Source organism: Xiphophorus maculatus, chromosome 15 (assembly GCF_002775205.1).
Source record: "Xiphophorus maculatus strain JP 163 A chromosome 15, X_maculatus-5.0-male, whole genome shotgun sequence".
NCBI lineage: Eukaryota > Metazoa > Chordata > Actinopteri > Cyprinodontiformes > Poeciliidae > Xiphophorus > Xiphophorus maculatus.
Window position 1 is genome coordinate 20,855,394 of NC_036457.1, and position 22,262 is coordinate 20,877,655.

The window sequence follows — 22,262 nt, forward strand, 5'->3', positions numbered from 1 at the left end:
TGATTTTGGGAAATTTCTCAAATGCATAATGGAAATTTAAGTCTAGTTTTGGTTAAAAAAAAACGTGCCTTAGAATAAAAGGTGAAACTTTGCTCATCTTTCCTATATTGGAGGTATGGTGCGGCCATTTTACTCCTGTCATAAAATCTAGAAATGGACAAGAATTGATGGTCTGTGTTTTAGTAAACCCAGACGTATGTAGACTGAAGAAGAAGTTTGAAGAAGTTTAAACAAGTCTCACTGGTCTGGTGTTTATCAAACAGAAACATGTTTGGTAATCATAACTGACCCAAAACAGAAAAAAGTTTTGTCAGATTTTATTTAAAACATTGAGGAAAAAAAAGGTAAAACATTTAGATTAAAATGTCTGTTCCAGTGTGGTTCTAAAGGGCTTCAGAAGTAGAGAAACTAACAAAATGCAACATGAAACATGTTTTGCCTGTTTCTCCAGCTTAACACCAGGAACTTCTCTGATCATTTAAAGCAAAGAGAAATCCAAGCAAAGGTCCAAAACGAGTCCAAATTTAATACTGTTAACAGTTTTACTAAACCTGGACCACGTTTCAGGCTGCAGTCAGCAGACTGCCGTGTTTGTTACTGCAGAAATCATTCCACTACTTGACTTATGTCATCCAACGCACTTCCTTCCACTCGGCCTCCGACTGACGAGATCAAACCTCCTTTGTGTGCTCCAACTCGCCATCCTGTGCACAGCAGAGCAAATCTTTCACACTCAGTTGCTAAACGTGAACTAAATTTGGAAACAATTTCCAGCCAGAGAGTAATGCAACTTCCAAATATAGTTTTTGACCGACACTGTGTCCAAAATGCATCCTTTCACTTCTTTCTCTAGTGCAGATGATCTCTAACCAGGCATCCAGGCCACCTCATTTTATTACCAAATGAACACAGTAAATATGATTGTCTAATTCACATGAAAAAAAAATCAATAAAAAAAATCTAGTAACAACAGGCCCCTTCATTAACCATGAGGTGCAGAATAGAGGATAGATATATTTGCATTTGCTGCAGCTGCCATTAACAAATAAAATGCAAATGTTGCCATAAGTAGGATACACAGAACGATGAAAAACTAATGTCATGATCTGGATTAGTTCTACATATTTAACATACACCAGTGCAGTGAATGGGAAAATATAAACGTGTTTTATTCGCCTATGTCGTTAGATCACTCTTGGCTTTTACAGCATCGCTGCATGTAAACCTTTGAAATGTGATGAAGCTGTCGTATAAAAGGACACAGTCATGCCTGCTGGTGCAAGCGACAGATGAGGAGAAAGTGGGATGGCACTTCTAAAAAGCCTTCACACCTTTCGCCACGAATGAATCAACAAAAGCACCAAACACGCAGCGCTGACAGTCTGACGAACCCTTCACCAGCTTCCCTTTTTGACCTCTTGCCCAGCAGTTATTGCAATGAGTTTGCAGAAATGCTAACTGATAAAACTCAGGCGACAGGTCAAACAGCAAGTGGCTCCATGGACGGTAGCTTAGTAGTTCTCCAGAAACTCCAGATCATCCAGACAATTTTCATAATAACTGATAGCTAGCAAACTAGTTCTTTTTTTAAATGTTTAGTACAGTATCTGGGCTCTTAGCTATTGAGAAATTATTACTTCCTGGAGGCGTGGACTCTGTTGTCTCTGTTGACTCGGTTTTAAACGGTTGGATCTGATTTTACCCAATCACTAATGTTTGGCTTTAATGCACCACCTTGGTTGTGCTGGGCGCTACGCTATGAAGCTAAGTGGAAATTGCCTGCGCTGTAAACAACCACTCGCCAATGTCAAGAGAAAAGTGCCGAGCCAAGCAAGATGGCTGTAAATAACAGCTGCAGGACACAGAACCGAAACAGACTTAATGGCTTTGTTCACTTTGCAACAGTGAACAGGCTTTGTTCACTGTTGCAAATGGCTTCGCAACAGGTAGACTAGAGTTCTAAAACAGTGCAGAAAATCGATGTCATCGTTCCTGCTTTTCACTGATTGGTCCCGTTGAAGTTCATCTTGAGAAATCGAGTTCAGTGGGAGAAATCTCAGGCGAAACAGTGAAGGGTGATGAGAATCAAGTGGAATGATTTACTAAGCCAATGATCAGGCTACTGAGTACCACAAATTAAGTTTTCCTACTGCAGCTTATCAGCAAATGTGTTAATTTAGGATACAAACACAGATTAGATATGATGGTGTTTCTCAAGGCTACAGTACATATGCAGTGGGGAAAATAAGTATTTGACACACTGCTGGAACTTTCAGTTCCAAAACGTCCACTTCTGGAAGCGTGTCAAAAACGTATCAAAAACTTCCAAAAGTGGAAGTTTCAGAACTTCCACTTTTGGAAGTAGAAGTTCCAAAAGTGGAAGCGCAGGATAGTTTTAGACCTAAATACTTAACACTTAGACTTACTGATGAGGTGTGTGATAGGTATTTTGTGTACCTAAATACAAAGAAAGAACCACAGACAACGTTTATGAGTTTTCAACCAAGCTTCTGCAGGAGAAAACACAGCAAACCACTTCTCCAAGGTGTTTACCATGCGTTCTGACTCCCTGCAGCAGAGCCTGTCTTTTTATTAAGCAAGAGAAAAGAAGGGAGTCGAGAGTGAAATGTGGGAGAGTGATAAATCAGAGAATGGCTATTCTGAAACAAGGAAGAACACATAAACTAACACACAGGCCCTTTAAGGAGGATCCCTAGATTAGAAAGCAGCTGCAGCTTCAAGGTTTAGGGAAAAAGCAAAGTTTGTCTTTCACATGATTTAACAGATTCTTCCTCCCTGGGGTGTGAATACTAAACCTTTAAATGAAAAACAAACTGGTAACTACTTATGTAAGAATGATAACAAAACATAATTATTCTAACAGTGTGACCTATCTGGACGCCTCAAGGCCTCAGAAACCTGTCTACTCCATGTTCAGAGTGTCAGAAGGGAACAAAGGAAGACAGCATCAGGTTTCTGTGCTCCTGGGTTCTGGGTCAAACTCCCTGAAAACATGAGATGAACTGTTGGGTTTTTTTTTTTTTTTTTTTTAGTAAATATCATTGTTCACAGCAATTTATTTATTTATTTTAAATTCACATTCTATGGTTTCTCTCTATGCGACGCCTGCATTATCTTGTCATTGTTGTAACGTTCTGTTTCACTAACGGTGCTATTTGTTGTCTTGTTGAACTTTATTTTGTGAAATTTTGAATGGCTAAGTACAAATGACGGAAGCTTGTTGCTCTAACGTACTTGTCAAGTTGCCTTTTTCTCTGAAGTGTATAACAAAAAATAAACAGCATCAAAATGAAACTTTATTAGACCAATCCCAGTGTTTGAGTAAATGTACTTCCCCTAGACTGAAAACGGTTGGCCTTGAAGCCTTTCTCTACAACAGATAATGCAAATGTGTGGTGTTATCAGGTGTTATGTGATAATATAGTGCAGGACATATTTGCAATATATGTCCTGAACAGTCCTGTTCTTAATAATGTCCTTTTTAATAAGATTTTAAAATGTTTTTGTTTGTTTTTTCTTTATGCACCAGTGCATATCTTAGCTCTCCATGCAACAGGATCTTGTTGCAGCATAATCCTGACCCAGTATCTGACACAAGTCCCAGCCTCTCTGGTTCCATCTTCTGTTGTCTCGTCCTGACAGGGGTATCAGGTTTTTCCAGCCTAATGGTTTCAGGCATAGCCACGTCCAGGCTTTCGTTATTTGCTAAACCAGCAAGACCTGTAGGCATAAACCCAGGGCCAAAGGGTTTGGATGTTCTTTTTAAATGACTTAAAAACAGAGAGCTGTCCAACTTTATTACTCCACAGGAATCCATTACCTTACACTGACATTCTAAAGATGAATATGTCAAGGGGTCCTACAAACTTTACATGGAAAAAAATAAAATAAAAATTCCAGACTCAGATCTCCAAAGTTTACTGGCTAAATATGGAACCTGACAATTTCGGAGACAGGAAGAACGACAAGAGAAGAAAAACACAAGAAGGAAAACGGGAAACATATTGAGACGGGGACATTAGGGAAGACTGTGGGAAGAAGACAAAAAAAGGACAAGGAAGGGCAGCAGTGTGAATAATAGGAAGGATAGAAGAATCGGAACATGATGGAGACAAGGGAGAAACGAAAAGATGTAGAAAAGAAAGAAAGAAAGAAATTAAAGGACAAATGAAAGGAGGGACTCATCATGGAAGGACAAAAGAAGCAAAAGGAAGGATTGAAAAAAGAATGAATGAGAAACACAAGAAAGAAAGAAAGTATAGAACAAGTGTCAAGAAAGTGGGAAAGGATTAAACACAAAGTGGAGCTAGAGACATGTTTTAGAAAATGGGATAAAGAATAAACTACCATGCTGTGGTTTTTTTCATGTATGTAGAAAAATCAGTTCCATAGTTTTTCTAGTTTACACGTAGGAACCCTTTTTACGAACAATGAAGTTTTATGAAGGTAAGAGTTTTCAAAAGTATCCTGCTGGCTGCAGATTACATTTCCTTCTCATGTTACGTGACCTAGAGCAGGACAACGATTCGCTGAGGAGCAGCTCGCGCTCTCTCCTCGTTGGCTGGATTGTACACGTCAGCAGTCAATAACTTGCATCACCGTTCTGTCATCCTCTTCCTGGTATTAACGTGTTGACACTTCATTCTTAGCTCGGGTAAGTGTGTCCGCGTCGTTTTTTGGAAACTCACAACAAACAGAAGACTTGCCTGAAGTTTGTTTTCTTTCCTGAAATGTTTTTTCCCTCCACAGGTTCTTTCTGGGGGCGACTGCTTGGGAAAATGACTCGGTTTTCCAGCGGAAAGACGGCCGTGTTGGAGAAAAAGGTTGTACTCGGATTTTAAGAGAAAAAAACGTCACGCGGCGTTTTGGGGCTTCCTTTGAAGAGCCGCACCAAGAAACGGAGGCTCGCGGCGCCGCGAGGACTTTTAACGATGCAGTCGCGCGCGAGGAGGTGAACAAAAGCCATATCTGCTGAAGTCCAAAGTTTGCTTTCAGGAAGGAAAAGATGAGGTTTCGGCTGCTCAGGCGGAATCTGCTCCTGCTGCTGGGAGTCATCTTTGTACTTGTGACTCTCTTGTTTTCAACACGTGTGTTGGTAGTTTCTGAAGACGACGCGAGAGCAGGCAGCTCCAGGAACGTGGACGGTAATGGAAATCAGGGAACGAATTCTTGCGAGATATTTAATTTCGGCTCCGTGTCAGAATTGACTCAGTCCGTTTACAGTGCCAATTACAAGCAGTGTGTCCACAATGCAGATCGGTTTCCCGGGGAGCCCCAGCTGGTGCTGGTCGTGCAGGTTCACAACAGGCCTGAATACCTCCGGCTCCTCATCAGGTCACTGGAGAAAGCTGCTGAGGTGCACAGTTTTCTCCTTATCTTCAGCCACGACTATTTTTCACAGGAAATCAACACAATTGTGCAAGGGATAACTTTCTGCAAGGTACTGCAGATTTATTTCCCCTTCAGCACCCAGCTGTATCCCAAAGAGTTTCCTGGGCAGGACCCACGAGACTGTCCCCGAGACATGTCCAAGGACGCGGCTCGGAAAACAGGATGCCTCAACGCGGACCACCCTGATTCCTACGGACACTACAGGGAGGCCTTCGTCACTCAAACCAAACACCACTGGTGGTGGAAGCTGCACTTCGTTTGGGAGCGAGTTCAGGCGATGCAGGGCTACAGCGGCTTTGCCGTCTTCCTCGAGGAAGACAACTACATCTTACCAGACTTTTTCCACTTTTATAAATTAATGATTGAGTTTAGGAAGACAAGTTGCCTAGACTGCGACATGCTGGCTTTGGGCAACCACAACGGCGTGATAGATTTCACCAGCATGTCCGATAAGGTGTTGACCTCAGGATGGATGTCGACTAAACACAACATAGGCATGGGCATATCCAGGGAGGTTTACTACAAGCTGATGGGCTGCAGCAATGAGTACTGCACCTACGATGATTACAACTGGGACTGGACTCTGCAGCATCTGTCCGGAGCCTGCATATCGAAGCCCCTTAAGGTGCTGGTTGCGCAGGGCTCCAGGGTTCTACACACCGGAGACTGCGGTCTCCACCAGAAGGACAACTGCAGACCAGAACAGGCCTCACAAAAGGCAGCGGAGAGCCTTCAGAAGGCCAAGGAAGGTCTCTACCCTCCACGCCTGGTCCTCAGTAGGGCGGAGCCAGTGGAGCACAAGGCGCACATGCAGAACGGAGGCTGGGGAGATGTCCGAGACCATGCTCTATGCAACAATTATTCCAAACGTCTATGAGCTCCGCCTTTTCATCGATAGTCTACAAAATGTGCCATCTTGAAGAACTTACCACGTGTGTCTCGGGGATGTAATGGATTTTGGGTTCTTTTTCTCTCAACCACCAAAGTCGTCACCTAATGATTATGGGACAAAGTGCAAATTTGCATGCTGATCGTATCTGAACTATAATTTTTTATTTCGCCAAAGTTCCACAAGTGCCAAAGTCTTTACATTGTGACTGCAAGCTCAGCCTTTTGCTTTTCTGTCTGCCTTACAAGCCAAAGCATCCGGAGATGTGATTCAATGTTAGATTAAACAGCATCAAGAGGGTACATTTTATACCGATGGCACTTCCTCTCAAATGAAAACCCTTCGTATTCTGTTTATTTGTAGGTTTCTAGGGACTCGTTTCAGGAACAATTTCTGCTTGAGTATAGCTGCTTAGGGGAAGTTGTTTAAAAGTGTTTCCAGGTGCTTTTGATGGTACAATTGTAAATGAGGCAAACGTAAAGAGTTGGTTTCAAAAAAGTTTATCTGCCTTCATCAAATTTGATGAATTTTGGGGTTTGTTCATCATGTTGTAGTTCCTTATTTTGTTCACCTAGTACAATATGTGTCGGGTAATGTGAACTGTTTTCTGTACTGGACAATTGGGGCATTTTTGTTCTTTTCCTGTTGTATTGATCTCGGGTTAGAGAACCAGAAAGTACTTTTTTCTTATGCTCTTATTTACTTTCTGATAGGCCAAAAAGTGACCTTTTGGAACCAGGATTTTGGTTCTGCAAACATCAGGATCACCTGCAATGCTGCTTTTCTATATTTGCACCTTCTATGTTCACAGATTGATTTTTTTTTTTTTGTTAATGAGAACAGAATGAACTAAATGAGAATTTTATTTAAGAAAAAAAAATCCTTCTGTTTCACTGTTTTTGTTGTTGTTGTTTTTTTTTTTTTACATGATTTTGTTTTTGCCTTCAGTCTGACCAAAAGTGCCTTGTTTGGAGATTACTTCTTAAAATGCGCTGACTATTAAAGAACTAAGTACTTACACCATATTGACAATTTTGGGAAACCTTTTTGTTTTTTTTCCTTTTGGGATATTTTTTTGGTTCTGGTGGTTTATTCGTTCAAATCTAAATGTTGATTTATGGTTACAGTGATTTGGTTGGGGCTTCTTACTTGTTTTGTTGCACCTGATTTGTAGTGAATGTGATTGTGAAGTGAATTTCTGCTTGTGTTTTTGCCAGCGTCCCAACATTGACGCTGGGAGAGACGGTAATGACAATCCAGGGCACAAATAATAATTTCCATTAATTTTGCGTGTGGACTTATTAATGACTCCTCTTTTTGAGTATGAATCAACCTGTTTTTTTTTTTTTTTGGTCACTTTTTTTTCTATTGATTTGTTTTGATCATCACTTGAAGTAGCTGGACATTATTTGTTTGTCTGATGGGAAAAATACTTGTGAAAACCATGAACTTTTGTAATTTCTTCAAAAAATGCTAATAAAAAGTTTGTAAAGTGATATGGCATGGTATATTTTTTTAAAGCACCTCAAACAATAAAATATCTTGGTTCAACTTTAGGCCCTTTTTCATGAAATTTTAGAAATAAGAAAATATTTTTAGATAGTATTCTACTAGTGAAGTTGAACTGGGTGAAGATAAAACTGCCATTTGAGGAGTTTTGGGTAGAACATATTTATGGACAAAACAGTTTTTATCTTAAATATAAACTGTTTACATGATTTTTACAGTTATGGCTAAATATCCAAATCTGAATATATAGTTTTTTTTCAGTAAAATGCCGTTTTTTTGCATCAGTATTCTCCAGCTGGTGATTAATCAATTACTTAATTAGTTGACAATTATTTCTATAATCGATTCATCATGATTAATCCGACTAATTGTTTCAGCTCTACAGCTCTGCTTTTTTGTGGCAACATGAGAAATCAAGAAAATGGAGGATCGTAGCACAAAAAATGAGTGGGGGAAAAAATCCAAACAAGTTCCGATTAACGTAGAACGCTGGTGTGAGTTGAACTGTGAGTGTGGTGCTGAGAGAAAAATGTTTTGTTGAAACAATATAGAAACAGCAACTCAATTTTGTGAATTCAAACAATGGCTATTTGTATGATAATGTGGATGGTCAAAATATGCAAAACTAGTAATTATGTTGAAATTAATAACCATACAGACTATGGTTACATACAGTATGTGCCTAGCTGGTTAAAAGGTGAAATTATAAAATATAAAACAAGGATCATGCAGCTCAGCAAGATTTATCTGTTTGGCTTCAGTTTATAGACAGATTATTTTTTTTTACAATCATTCATGAACACAATATTTAGTTTAATCTTTTATTGTCAATAGAAGATAATGACTAATGTTAGAAGCACAATATCTGTAGCTACATTTATTACATGACGTATGTTTAATGTGCTAGAAAAGGAAGAAGCCCTTAAAATTATAACTGTTGCAAGCAAAACTCCTGTCCAACAAGAAATGCACTGCGTGTCGTGTTTTACATGTCAAAAGCTGCACAGAAACCCCCCACAGTGAGTCAAGAGCTGAACTGCTTTTTCTCCAGTGTGCCACGTGACAGGAGCGCCCGTTTTCATTGGTCCGCCCCTGTTTCGTGTTTATTTCCGGAAGTGAGTTAGTTGTCACTGTCAGACTTTCCAGGCAACCAAATCGCTAACCTACGGCGACGCATTGACAGGTAAACAGTCGAAGTTCAGCTACATTCAGACCAGTTGGTGTATATTTATAAAGCCATCTGATAACTCTGTGTTTGCCCTACCGAACTATTCCTGCTTGCGGCTGTACATTTAGCCAGTTAGCCAGTTAGCTGTGGTTGCTCTCTGTTAGCTGACGTCATGGACTTTTGTCTTTATGTAGTAGGGGAAATAACATATTTAGTCGCAGTCCACGACTGGGACAATAGTGTGGGTCTTCCTGCGATTTGAAGTATGTTTGAACTGACGTGAAAGGCGTTTTATCAGAATGCTAACACGGTGAGATGGAGCCACGACGTCGTAAAAGTGACGTAGGAACCCTTCTCATTCGCTTACAAATGTCGCGTGTTGGAGAAATAATCACTGAAACGAGCTGTTTACGAGCTAGTCTCTATCCTAGACACACAGCAAGCGTGTCGGTGTCATTAACCTGTTGTCACTGTGTTGTAGCCTCCCCTCTGCAGGTGTGCCCCTTTCCACATAATGGCCCATTGGTTTCACAGAAACCCACTGAAGGCAACAGCGCCGGTGTCCTTTAACTTCTATGGCGTGGCAGGGAGCCCGGCTGCCAACAAGATATGCAAGTAAGTCTAATGTTCACCAGCTGAAACAGCAACGTCATCACCGAACATGTTCCTCTGGCTGGTTACTGTTAGACTTAATATACAACACTTTGGCGTTGATTTGATTACACATGCGGGCTGACCACCTCAATGTGGCAGCACACTCAATATGGACGTCAAATACTACGGAAAACGGAAAGATACACAGACATAACAGTAAGATTTCTACCAGGTTAAAAAAGCAAAAACAAAAACAACAAAAAGATGCAAGTGACATCAATTCAAAAATATTAAAGGGAATAATTGTACAAACGTAGCACCTCAATCAAAAAAGAAAAAAAAGATGAAGAAAGGTTACAAAAGAACAAATCAGAACTAATGGAACAGCTATTAAGAGCACCACAATTCTAGAAATATAAATGGAAACATTAGGGAACATTTAGCAATAAACAAGATGTCTTTCAAGCAGGAGAAAAGTGACAGGTCTAAGTGTTCAACAGGGTTTGATTGGTGTCAAATTGAAATGGTTTGTCGACTCGGTTCCCAGTCTGTATCGGCCCATGTTGGGGCTGCACAACATGTTCTGGACGTGTCATCACCACAGTTTTAAAGCTACAGTGTGTAACTTTGAGATAAAATTATGTACATTTTGCATATTTGTTGAAACTATCACCATGTTGTTACAGTATGGTATGAGACGGACAGACTCCCACTACTAACTAGAAACAACCAGTCAGAGCCAGGAGCCGGGTCTTAGTGCTGACAATTACAATCTTGTGTGGCGCTGCTCATTCCTCGTCCCTTTCTCTGTTTGCTCTCTGCTAAGCTGCAGTTTTTTCCTGTCACCAAAGTCTATCATGAATGGTAAGGGTAGTTAGCACAGCCACCTTTGACAGCGGATAAACAATTTTTATGTTGCAGTAAGTTGTTTCTTTGCCATTAGCACATTTAGCAGCGAGTACACAAGGATGAATATCAGCGCTAAGACCCTCCTCTTGGCTCTGATTGGTTGGTTTTGGTTGGGAGCGGTGGTATATAGGTGGTTGGAAATAGTAGCACCGGAAGGAGCTGGAGGAGATAAATCTTTTTCACAGATGATCTCTCTCATAACAATCTGTCAGGATATAGTAAGAATTTCAAGAAATATGTTAAAAAATATATATAAATATATTTCTTATAAAAGTCACATATAGCAGCTTTAATGTGAGGATTCTTTAGAAGGCAACAATTGTCTGCTAATGTTGCAGATTTTATGAGTTTGCATATTGCTTATCCAGCATCATTGTAGCAAATTACCAACATTATCCTCAACACTGTGGTAAACATGAGATAAGGGGACCGATCTACACCATGCCGGGCGGTTCAGAAAGGAAGTGGGAGGATCCAGATTTATACCCAAAGGGCTCAATCTGTACCGATCCTGTAAACACAGACGGCTCATTTCAGCTCTACCAGGAGCAGCTCACAGTTTCCTGTTTCTGTCTCTCATCATATCAACACGGACGCCTTCAGATGCTCCTGTGTTGCTGTTCATCAAGACTCGCAGCTTTAAAGAACCTATTAAATTCACACACATTAAGCTGGATCGCAAAATAAGGAAGGCGTTTTTAATGTCCCCATAGTCCGCTCTGAAAGCACCCTTTATCACTGCCTGTTGAGGTTTTAACCAGAAATCATTTGAATAAAAAAAACCCAACCACAAGTAATTGAATCCTCTTCATTTGGTGATGGAAGTCAATGGGAAAATGACAGTGAAAATTATAAATAATAGTATATAATAATAAAATAATAGTCCTAATATTTTTTGAAAGATAAATAATCTGATGTGATAAAAAAGTGTTGTTGATTTAACGGATGGTGTCAGTAGAAGACATCTTTTTAAAAAGTAACAACAACTTTTCCTCACTTGGAGCATAGAATATTGCTTTGCTGCCCCTCCCCTACCTGTTACTGAGCACTTCAGGTAGCTGAAAGGTGGCGATTACTTTGACTTTGCTTTTACCAAGTATAAAGATGAGATAAAATATTTCCAGTTGCAAAAAGCAGACGGTCATAGTTTGGGACCTAAAGAAGAGCCATCCATCACTTTTATTAAGTAGCACTGTTTGAAAACCACAACCGGTAAGCTAACACGCTAGCTGGAGAGCTGTTCTACATAGAAATCAATCATGTAATGCATTTTTGATTTAAAAAGAGTAGTGGTGATGCCATCATTAGTCAAGCTGTTCTATTTTTACTTCAGGTTATCATACCATCGTGAGCCTCAGACCAGCCCAGGTCTGATACAGCAGGTGTTTCATAACGCTGTGGAAACTGACCCATATTCTGGCGCTTCTTAGTATTTTTTGTACATTTTTAAAAATCAATTAAATTTGGTTTATTTCTATTGCACCAATTCACAACAAATGTCTTCCTGAGGCACTTTACAAAAAGTCTTTCAATTCAGTCACAAGTGACCGTAGATGTCAAACAGAGAATTTCAATCGGTTATTCATTCTGAACAAAAGTCTGTTGGTATTTGAGCGACAACATCGTCAGCTGATTTCTGTCCGTGTGATGCGTTTAGTGACCTGAGGACGACCAGAGCGAGGCTGCTGGAGATGTTCACCGACTCCACCTGCACCCCGGAAATCATGAAGAACGCCTCGGATGCGTACTTCTCTCTGCTGCAAGGCAAGTGCACTCACGTCGGCCATGTTGTTTTCAGCACGTTTTTCTATAAACGGACAGTTATTGAAAGGAAATAAGCGCAGAGGCCTGTTTATGCCTTTTAACGTTGCATGTTGGCTCTCTCTCTCTCTCTCTCTTTTTTATAAGAAACTGTAAAAATACTCTAATCGTAATTTTTGTTTCATATAGCTGTGTAACAGTATCAAACTTTGCTGCACAATAAATTGTCCAAGAAGTCATTGCCATAAACAATTATATTGTGATTTTGAGAGCATTTTCAAGCAGCTTAATGATAATGGCATAACAACGCAAGAACACATTCTGAAAGATTAATAAACTTGAAATTCTAACAAATATTTAACGCTGGACCAGGAAGACATTTTCAATATCCAAAATAAGTAAATAAATAAAGCAACAGAAACAAGAAATAAAATGAATTATCAAGTCTTTCAACAAAGGACTAGTTGAGACCAAAGCACCAGACTGAAGACTTTTGTCATCCATTTTTTGGTAGAAAGACAGAGCACGTAACAATAAATTGTACAAATAAAAAATTTCTATTAGCTCATCTTAATTTATCATGTGCTTAATTGATTTACTGCTTAAAATATGATAATTTTCTTGTAGATCGTATTTATTTTATTCATATAACACCATTTCCGTACAGCAGACTATTGTCAATGTGGGTTGTTATCCTTTGCATATGAAAAGCCAGTTACTACACAACCGAAAAGGCAGAGACACAAAATTGCCAGATGCTACCCAACAAGCACCCTTATATTTCATTCCTCAACTTGCACCTACCAAACGTCTTCAGTGTTTGTTGTGCCGTGACCAACAGGCCTCATCTCGTCCCTGGATGGAACTACACAGGAGAACAAGATGAGGTTCATCCAGAACTTTAAGTGGACCGACACTTTACAAGGAAACATCCCAAGGTATCAAACGGCATCTTTGAGGAAGCTGTGGTGGTTTTGAGGCCCCTTGTGGACAGAGTTAACCTGATCTGATTGACATAATGTTCAGATTGTTGTTTTGTAGAAATCCTAACTCCTGGTTTCTCTTTGGCCTGCTGTTAGTGCCCAGCAGGATGCCGTCTTTGAGCTGGTCTCTATGGCCTTCAATTTAGCCGTCTGGTACACCAAGTTTGCCTCAAGATTAGCTGGGAAGGAAAAGTAAGTGTCTTTGTTGCTTTTCTAGCATGTAAAAGAAACATGTTTTTGCAACTCTGTATTATTAATACCTCTGTATTAATAATACAGAGGTATTATTGCTTAAGTGTTGCTTAAGCAGTCTGTTCTCTAGCTGGCTACTTTATTAGGTACACCCTGTTAGTACTGCGTTAAAACCCCTTTTGCCTTCAGTTAAACACCCTATGGGTTTATTCACACTAGCCCTGTTTAGCCTGCTTTAATCAGACTCTAGTTTGTTTGTCTGGAATGTCCAGTTTGTTTGGGAAGGAACTCTCAAAAAAACAAACTCTGGTCTGCCTACAAACCTAGGTCTTGTTTTGGTTGAAGTGAACTCTGTTGCGGTTGCCTAGCGCTAGCGAATGGAAAGGTTTATAGTCTTTTACCAAAGACAAAAGAAAAATCCTCCGCCTGCTAAAATCTGACGCTGCTTCAGTTTTATTCACATTTCATGAAGAAGGAGGTTGTGCTCAGTGTCTTCTTCAGAGGCTTTTAATTTCCTTCAGTGGTTCTTGGTGTCGCGCCACCACTACGAGGCGAGGGGGGAACAGGTTAGTTTGACACAGTTCAGTGTGAAAACACATCACAGTGGGTGAAAATGGAACAAATGTTCCAACTTTGTTCCCCAGTCAAAGTCATTCTACCAGATTATCAGGCGGGAAAACACCCCAAGTCTTCATGACATTCAGACAATAAAGTTTTTGAAGTACAGATAAGGTTATTCTCATATCCAAAACACCATTTTATTTTTGTGGCATCTACTATTACCTTGATAGTGCAAGTAGTAAGCGACAACTACCGGATAGATGATAAAGCACCAAAGTGTGAGAAGAAAATATCCCCCACATCTTTCGACCGCCATCACTATCTGAATCATTGATACAAAGCAGAATGGATCTGTGTTCTCATGTTTTTAACACTAGATTCTGACTAACTGAATGGTGCAGCTGAAATCCAGACTGGTCGGACCAGATGATGTTTATCCAAGCTAACTAACATTGTCCAGTTCTGGTGTTTTGAGGGAAGTGTGGCCTGTGTTTAATTTTCTGAGCTGACAGAAATGGAACCTGGTGAGCGGTCTCCTGCTGCTGTAGCCTGTTTGTTTCAAATTTCAACTAGTGGTATGTTTTTGAGATCAGTTGAATGGCCTTTCATCCATATCTAGTTTGTACTTCAGGAAGTTATCTAAATGCTTGAATGCACTGAGTTGATGTGGGGTTATTTACTAATTCAGCGTTTTATGTTAATAACCAATTGAACTGATGTACCTAATAAAGTGGCCAGTGAGTGGATCTATGCAGTAACACTGTTGTCGCTGATTGTTTTTGTTTTTTAGTGGAAAAAATGCAAACAGAACTTCACACAAGGGGAAAAAAAATGGATATGCTACAGTTAAAAAGTTTGAAATTAATTATTGATGAACAAAATGTTGTTTCTGACTTAAACCTGTGAGATTAGCAATAAACTGCCTGGGTTGTGTGTTTGTTGACTGTTTTGAGCTGACAGTTTGTTCCCCTAGTCACCCAAATATGCCAACTGACCACACAGAAAATGACGAGGATATTCTTGTAGCATACTGACGGCCATGTTTGCCTCTCTCAAAGCATAACAGAGCCCGAAGCCAAGGACGTTCACAAGAGCCTGAAGGTTGCTGCTGGAATCTTCAAAACTCTCAAGGTGAAGCGGATGCACCGCGAGTTTAAACTTCCAACATTTCGCTGCTAGATCTCGGCACCAAGTCTGCATATTTCTGAAAGCGGACACGTGACAGATCAATGAGCTGTAAATTAAAAATAAAAAAAAAGTTTTTGTATCTCTCCCATAGGAGGTCCACGTTCCCCGCCTCATCACCCCGGCTGAAAAGGGCCGAGACCTGGAGCCCAGAGTGATGGACGCGTATATCATCCAGTGCCAAGCCGAGGCACAGGAAGGTACCGTTGGACTAAATCACCAGGGAGATAAAAAGCCTGACCTTTAATTACTTGGACTGCATCTCAAACTTGATAACACAATGTTTCTTTAACAACAAATAAAACTTAATCTTATCTGTCTGACCATAAAATAAAAAGCAACTATAGTACATAAGTGTGTGAGAGGGTGAAAGACGTGAATGCCGTTAGTTTTTAGGCACATCTCGTTTAATTCCAACATTTTACTCTTCTCTATTTAATTTTTTTTAATATGTAAGTTTTTGGTGTTGTGCTGAATCATTTTAAACAGAACTGACTTTTAAAAATCTAACATTCAGTTAAATTTTTCCAGTGACGATTGCCAGAGCCATCGAGCTGAAGCACAACGCCTCCCTGATTGCAGCTTTGGCTTTTGAGACGGCGAACTTCTATCAGAAAGCTGGTCAGTGTTTTTATACCAGCAGGTAAAAAACAACAAACAAACAAACAAACAGCATATTTAAAATGAGACATCAGCATCTCAGAAGGGTTTTAAGTTCATTTTCCTTGCGCTTTGCAAAAACACAAAGTCTTACCAAGTCTTATTTAGTTAAAATATCTTAGCACACTTGAAATACGAAAACGTTAATTTAAAAGTAACATTTTAGCAACATATATAAACTTGTTTTAAGTCAATAATTTGTCAATATACTGTAGATTAAAAAATTACAGATTCTTTCACTTATAAGATAAGTTGCCTGCCCACTCGGTGACATCTGCACATCTGGCACGTGCGGTTGCCAATAGTAACCCCACTGTTGATAACTTGGCAACTTTGTCGCTGTATTTTGCAACCTTTTAGACAGAAAAAAAAAACAAAAAAATGGCAATATGGCATTTTACACGGCCATATTGTTTGGTAGTGTAAAATGTTTCTAACATTTGATCCTGTGGGTTTATTGTTACTCTGATAGTTTTGTGGTAAAACCTTGTTCTTATCTGTGCCGGTGCAGACCACACGCTGAACACCCTGGAGCCGGAGTGCAGCAGCAAGTGGAGGAAGTATCTGCAGCTGAAGCAGTACTTCTACATGGCTTATGTAAGCTGACACACATTTGCAGCTTTGCTTCGGATGGGAACAAAAAACAAAAGCAAAACACGTTTAACCATGAAAGGTCCCAACGGTTTCTGCTTTCCTTTGCAGGCGTTCTGCTACCACGGCCAGACGCTGCTGGCCAGCGACAAATGTGGAGAGTCTATAAGATCCCTACAGGAGGCCGAGAAATGTACGCGCTTCTTTCATACTGTGCTTTATTGAGAGCATGCGCTGTTTGTGACCTTAGAGATGTTATAGTGTAACTTTACACATGCCATCATGTGTCAGTGAGCTGCATGTTGTGGCGTTTCCTCTCCACTTGAGTCAGAACGAATGACTGCCAGTGATGCCACAGGTGCTTCCTGTGTGTTTGCTTCTTGTTTCCTGCCTCTGTGTATTTAAAGGGGGCAGTATTATGTATTTTCCAGGCACATGGCGCCATTTGATAGCTAAACTAAGTAACTGTTACCGCCTGTTGCTATATTTATCAAATTTGACTTCAAAGATATTTGACTTCATAATCTAAAACCTTGAAAATGGGCCGCTGTTGCTTTAAGAACTCCTGCTCTTTTTGAAAGTCCGCCTTCATTAACTCGTCACAACACGACTCCTTTATGAACCCTTTAAAAATGTTTTTCATCAACTTTATTTATAAAGCACACAGCTGATACAAAGCTGTGTGCTTTGACTTATTTATTTCATAAATGAGATAAAATAATTTTTTATCTTGTTTATCAGTAATAAATAAGATAAAAGAAATGATAAAAATAGAGGGACAAAGCGAAGCACACAATAATGAGTTAAAAACTAAATTCCAAACACAATAAAACAATACGGCTAATCAGATATAATCACTACCAATAAAGATGAAGTAAAATCAAGGCTCAGATGAGTTGAAAGCCAATGAATAAAAGTATGTTTTCAGACGGGTTTTAAAAATGGACAGTGAAGGAGCTTTCATTGAGAAGTAGCTCCTATAATCAGCTCAGCAGAGAGGTAGTTCCACAAGGAGTTTGATAATTGCTGCCTCTAGTCTGAAGGAGCTGAGCGGGGAGTCAGAGGGGAGGGCTTAAGCTCTGAAACCGCCTCGAAACTCGTGCTAGGTCCAGCCAGATGTTTTGCACAGCCGAATGGTTGCCATGGGAGACTAAAGGACATGCATGAAAGAATCAAGGCGACTCTCCAGATATGTTTTTCTAGAGGGAATAAAACATTTCCATCATACTGCCCTGTTATGTACACATCCAGCCATGAGTTGTGAGAGGTCTTTTCCTCCCCGACAGCGCTGTGCTCCCTGTATGTTGTGGGTTTTAACACAGTGTGTGTTCAGGTTACTCCCGTGCGGAGGCGCTGTGTAAAGAGTACCGTCAGACCAAAGGGCCCGGCACCACGGCCAAGCCGTCAGAGCAGCTGTTCTTCCTCAAGCTGGGCGCGCTCATTAAAACCACGCTGGAGAAGTGCCAGAGAGAGAACGGCTTCATGTGAGTCACACACACACACACACACACACACACACACACGCACCTGCGCGCACATTTTACTGCTGACTCAGCTGCAGTGCTCTCTGGTGGTTTGTCGTTGAAACATGAACCAGAGAACCCTGTTACATTTTGAGTTTGAGTTTATTAAATGTAGCACAGTAAAAGAATAAAAAGTTATATACAAAGAAACATAATTTCAAACAAAAGAACAGCAATGTATATTTACACGTTCAAAGGAGTGGATAGAAATATCAACTTCTTTTTACACTCACCCCTCTTACATCAGTAGCATTGTCCATTAAATCATCGAATTATATACTGCTCAAAAAAATAAAGGGAACACTTAAACAACACAATATAACTCCAAGTAAATCAAACTTCTGTGAAATCAAACTGTCCACTTAGGAAGCAACACTGATTGACAATCAATTTCACCTGCTGTTGTGCAAATGGAACTTTGTACAGAACAAAGTATTCAATGAGAATATTTCTTTCATTCAGATCTAGGATGTGTTATTTGAGTGTTCCCTTTATTGTTTTTGAGCAGTGTATTACCTTGGGTATAATATTTTTCTTAGTATTTGCTCATAAAAGTCTTTAAAACTTCTAAAATATCTTCAATAGATCTTTGAAGACATTGGAAAACACAATGTTAGTGTTTTAACAATTGTTGCTGTGGATACTCTTGGTCATAACTGCACTGTCACAGCAGCTGATTGAACGTTAGTCAGTTTTACAGTAGCAAGCAGCTGAGAAGAATGTGAGATGTAAGCTGAGAAGTCCTCCTGTTTTTTTTGTTTATTTAATGTTCTTCTGGATGTCGTCCCACAGATACTTCCATAAAGTTCCTGCTGAGCCTCCCCAGCTGGAGCTGAAGGCCAGCTACGGCCTGGCGGAGCCGGTCCCCTTCGAGCTGCCGCCCCTCAGTGAGCAGTGCACTCCTGAGGTCTACGCCACCTTCGACCTCACCAAGGGAGCCAAAAATGACAAGGTGTGCCGTCGGTTTATGAATCCATGCAGTAATCTACTAATACTGGTCTATAAAAGCCTCGCTAGTGTTTTTGTTCCAACATCATTAGAACTCTTTAGTCTTGAAATTGCAGTAGGAAACTTTTGTAAAAAAAAAATATATATATATATTTTGTATATTTGTTGAAACTCTTATCACTATGTTCTGAGAGTAGATGAGACAGATAATTTGTGAAAAAATCATGCTCCTGTGTCGTTGCCATGTCGTCCTACTGCCATCCGCAGAAATGTACAGCTCGGTCAGAAACAACCAATCAGAGCCAAAAGGAGGGTCTTAGCGCTGACAATCATCCTCGTGTACATGCTTTTCATCCCTTCCTCTGTGCTTTTTATTACTTATTTAACCTTTATTTAACCAGGTAAGTTGATTGAGAACAAATTCCCATTTTCAACATCTTTCTGCTACACTACAGCTGGTTCCACACAACGGAGTCTGTCACGAATAGCTAAGGGTAGTTAGCATAGCCACTGATGATGGCAGAAGTTTCTCCGCCATTAGCAAATTAAGGAGTGCGTACATGAGTATGATTGACAGTGTTAAGATCCTCTTTGCTCTGATTGGTAGTGGTGTATTTCTGCAGATGGCAGGGATTATTTCACATATTGTCCGTCTCACATTACGCTGTCATGACATTAACAGCTTTGAGAAATATGTACAAAACACATCTTTGTAAAATTTTATACTGCATCTTCAAGTCACGTTATGCTAATACGGCTTGATTCAGACGTGCTAAACAGCTTTTATTAAAAGCTGACCTCGTACAGTGTTCATGTCTTACTGTGCTCTACTGTCCCACCAGGCCAAGCCCAAGGAAGAGGAGGTGAAGCCGGTGAAGGAGCCTGATTTTAAGCCCCAGAAGGACACAGGCTGTGTTCTCTCCTAGAGCCTCCATCTTTGCATCAACCATGCTGAAGAAACATCGTTTATAAAGACAGCATCTGTTTATCTTCCTCCATCGACTTTTTTCCCCCCCCACTATTAATCCATGGTATTTTACATTCATGCTGAAACATGTTCTTTATATTTGGATGTGATCCACTACCAGAACAATCTGACTCGTGTAAAATCTGCTCCAGACGGTATGATAGGCAGGCCCACAATTCAATCCTATCTGTGTGCTGAAACCTGCAAAAGATGGCAAGTTGAAGCACTAGTCCAAGAAAAAGAAAAGAAAAGAATAGAAAGCCCATCCCATCTGATGTTCCTCTGGAGTTAAATTGAAGACATGCAGCGAGTGTGTTTACCGTGTGTGTTGTCGAACGGGAATATTGTGGCTTGTTTTGGGATAAGAACTTTTACCATACGCAGTTCACTCTACCCAAGACAGTAAATTCTCCAAAACCGGTTAATAGGAGACAGATGGGTGGACCAAACCACCCTGACCTATGAGCTGCAGGAAGAGAAACAAGTTTTATGTGTTCGGTTCTGTAACACGATCCAGAATTTCAACCCGAAGAAAAGCACTTATTGCACTCCAACTATGAAACGTTTGTTTGGAATGTTCATCACTACAGGTATAACTTATCCCGACTGAGGAAAAGCATACGTACAATCCTTCAGAGTACTACCTGAATACAGAGTATCTGAGCTGAGAGGTTTTCCCACTATCACATCATCCAATCATTTATAATGACAAGAAATCCAAGAGACACCGGACTGTGTGTATTGATGGTGAATTTACTTTGTTTTAGCTGTAGCTGTTGATGATTTATTTGATTTAGATCACATGTATTGTAGTTTCTCTTTTTTGTATGTGACATTAAGCTGTTTTCTACATGTACTGTTCCTTTAAGGAGACCCTACTATTGCTGGATATGGCTAAATATTACATTGAGGTGACAAAACTCAGACACACATGTGAGCCTGTTTGATATGTTTTGGTTCTTGAACATTATAGGAGACAATCTAACACTTAGCATAGAGTTCAGTGCAGCTGAAAGGCAATGTTTCTGATGGATATTAGAACTCAGCATACAATGCTAACCATGTAACCTTCTCAGTAGCTGTTGTTTATAGTAGGCACCTTGTTCTGTAGGTATGAACTGAGCGGGCGATGGTCTGTTATTGATATCACCGTATTAAACAGTCGGCAACATCTTCTATTCAACTATACCTACAGTTTAAAGTCCTTGTAGAGAGAGATGTAAAAGAATATCCGCAGCAATCTCAGAGTTCTCCTTACGCCACCTGTTGCTACGCACGGCTAGCCATCTAGCTTAAAAGAGGTTACTATAAGAACAACTAGAAAAGTATCCAGAATTGTTCAACCTCCAGCTTTCTAATGTAAGGAACACCTAAAGCCAGTAAAAATATCAATTCAAGTTATATGACGAGTCAAAAATAAACAGTGACACTGAACCCATCACTCTTTCTAAAACTAGCTAGCATGCTAACAGAAGCACGTACTGTTGGAGCAGATCAACGTCGATGCCCTGCAATAAGCAAACTACTACTAATTTATTTGGGTTGTGTTTTCTATAATTTTCCTTCCGGCTGTGTTTCAAAATACTACAAAGTGTTGGCGGCAACAATATGACAATGTAGAATGGGGGGAATTTTTTCGAAGCAGGAGGAAAAATTGTTTTAACTCAAATCGGTTGTCATGTTATGCTACCATTTTTTCTTTGAAAAAGTAACTTTGTAAATGTGAATGCCACTAAGACATGGTATGTTTTAGACTGGGTCATCATGTAGTCCTGAGTGGCTCCAAGAGACAGAAACAGCAGAATCTGCCTCCGCAGTAGTTTTAGATCTTCCTGCAGAGCAGCTTCACCGGAGTCGCCCCCGCTGTCCGACCTCTGCCCGCTTTGACAATGAAATCTAAATCAGTAAGTTAGAAACCGCTGGAAACTTGTATAGACTGTATAAAGCTGCTTCCATGCACCAACCTAACCCACCCTGTTGTATTCATAGCACATTGGAACCTCTCTACTCAGCAGATTTTAAAGTTGAGCTGGTTTAGACATGTAGTTCGTTGCACTTGGAGAAACGGATTTAGCTTCTTGAGGTGCCGCAGGCGTCGGCCCGGTGCTAATTGTGCGCATCCATTCTTCATGAGGGCGCCACACCGCTGCTGAAGTGTGAACACCTTCCTTTTCTTCCTCCTCCTCCTCCTCCTCCTCCTCATGTGGTGTCCTTTATGTAAAATGTAACCCATGTGGTATTAAATCAGTCAGAAAAGTTGCTGTCTGTAACGTGTTGTCTTTGCACATCTTAGTGCAGTCATAATGTAAGTTTTGTTCATAATTATATTGGTTGAGACAAGTGACAGTATAATATTACGCAATAGTACAGTAAAGTAACAGTTGCAGTAGTTCTGAAAATGCTACCTGGA

At 40.2% G+C, this 22,262-nt stretch overlaps 2 protein-coding genes across 2 annotated transcripts; both read left to right on the forward strand.

Annotated features, from left to right (window-relative positions):
• Window positions 1-4,327: 4,327 nt before the first annotated feature.
• On the forward strand, window positions 4,328-7,799 carry LOC102232240 (alpha-1,6-mannosyl-glycoprotein 2-beta-N-acetylglucosaminyltransferase-like). Its single transcript, XM_023348272.1, has 2 exons — window positions 4,328-4,675; window positions 4,771-7,799. Exon 2 carries the CDS (start codon window positions 5,027-5,029, stop codon window positions 6,287-6,289), a length of 1,263 nt encoding a protein of 420 aa, XP_023204040.1. The 5' UTR covers window positions 4,328-4,675; window positions 4,771-5,026; the 3' UTR covers window positions 6,290-7,799.
• Window positions 7,800-8,903: 1,104 nt separating this feature from the next.
• brox (BRO1 domain and CAAX motif containing) lies at window positions 8,904-22,111 on the forward strand. The gene is made up of 13 exons (XM_005812760.2): window positions 8,904-8,993; window positions 9,460-9,593; window positions 12,139-12,245; window positions 13,084-13,180; window positions 13,322-13,417; window positions 15,037-15,109; window positions 15,258-15,363; window positions 15,695-15,784; window positions 16,335-16,420; window positions 16,526-16,607; window positions 17,748-17,898; window positions 18,730-18,889; window positions 19,728-22,111. Exons 2-13 carry the CDS (start codon window positions 9,493-9,495, stop codon window positions 19,809-19,811), a joined length of 1,233 nt encoding a protein of 410 aa, XP_005812817.1. The 5' UTR covers window positions 8,904-8,993; window positions 9,460-9,492; the 3' UTR covers window positions 19,812-22,111.
• The last annotated feature ends 151 nt before the right edge of the window (window positions 22,112-22,262 follow it).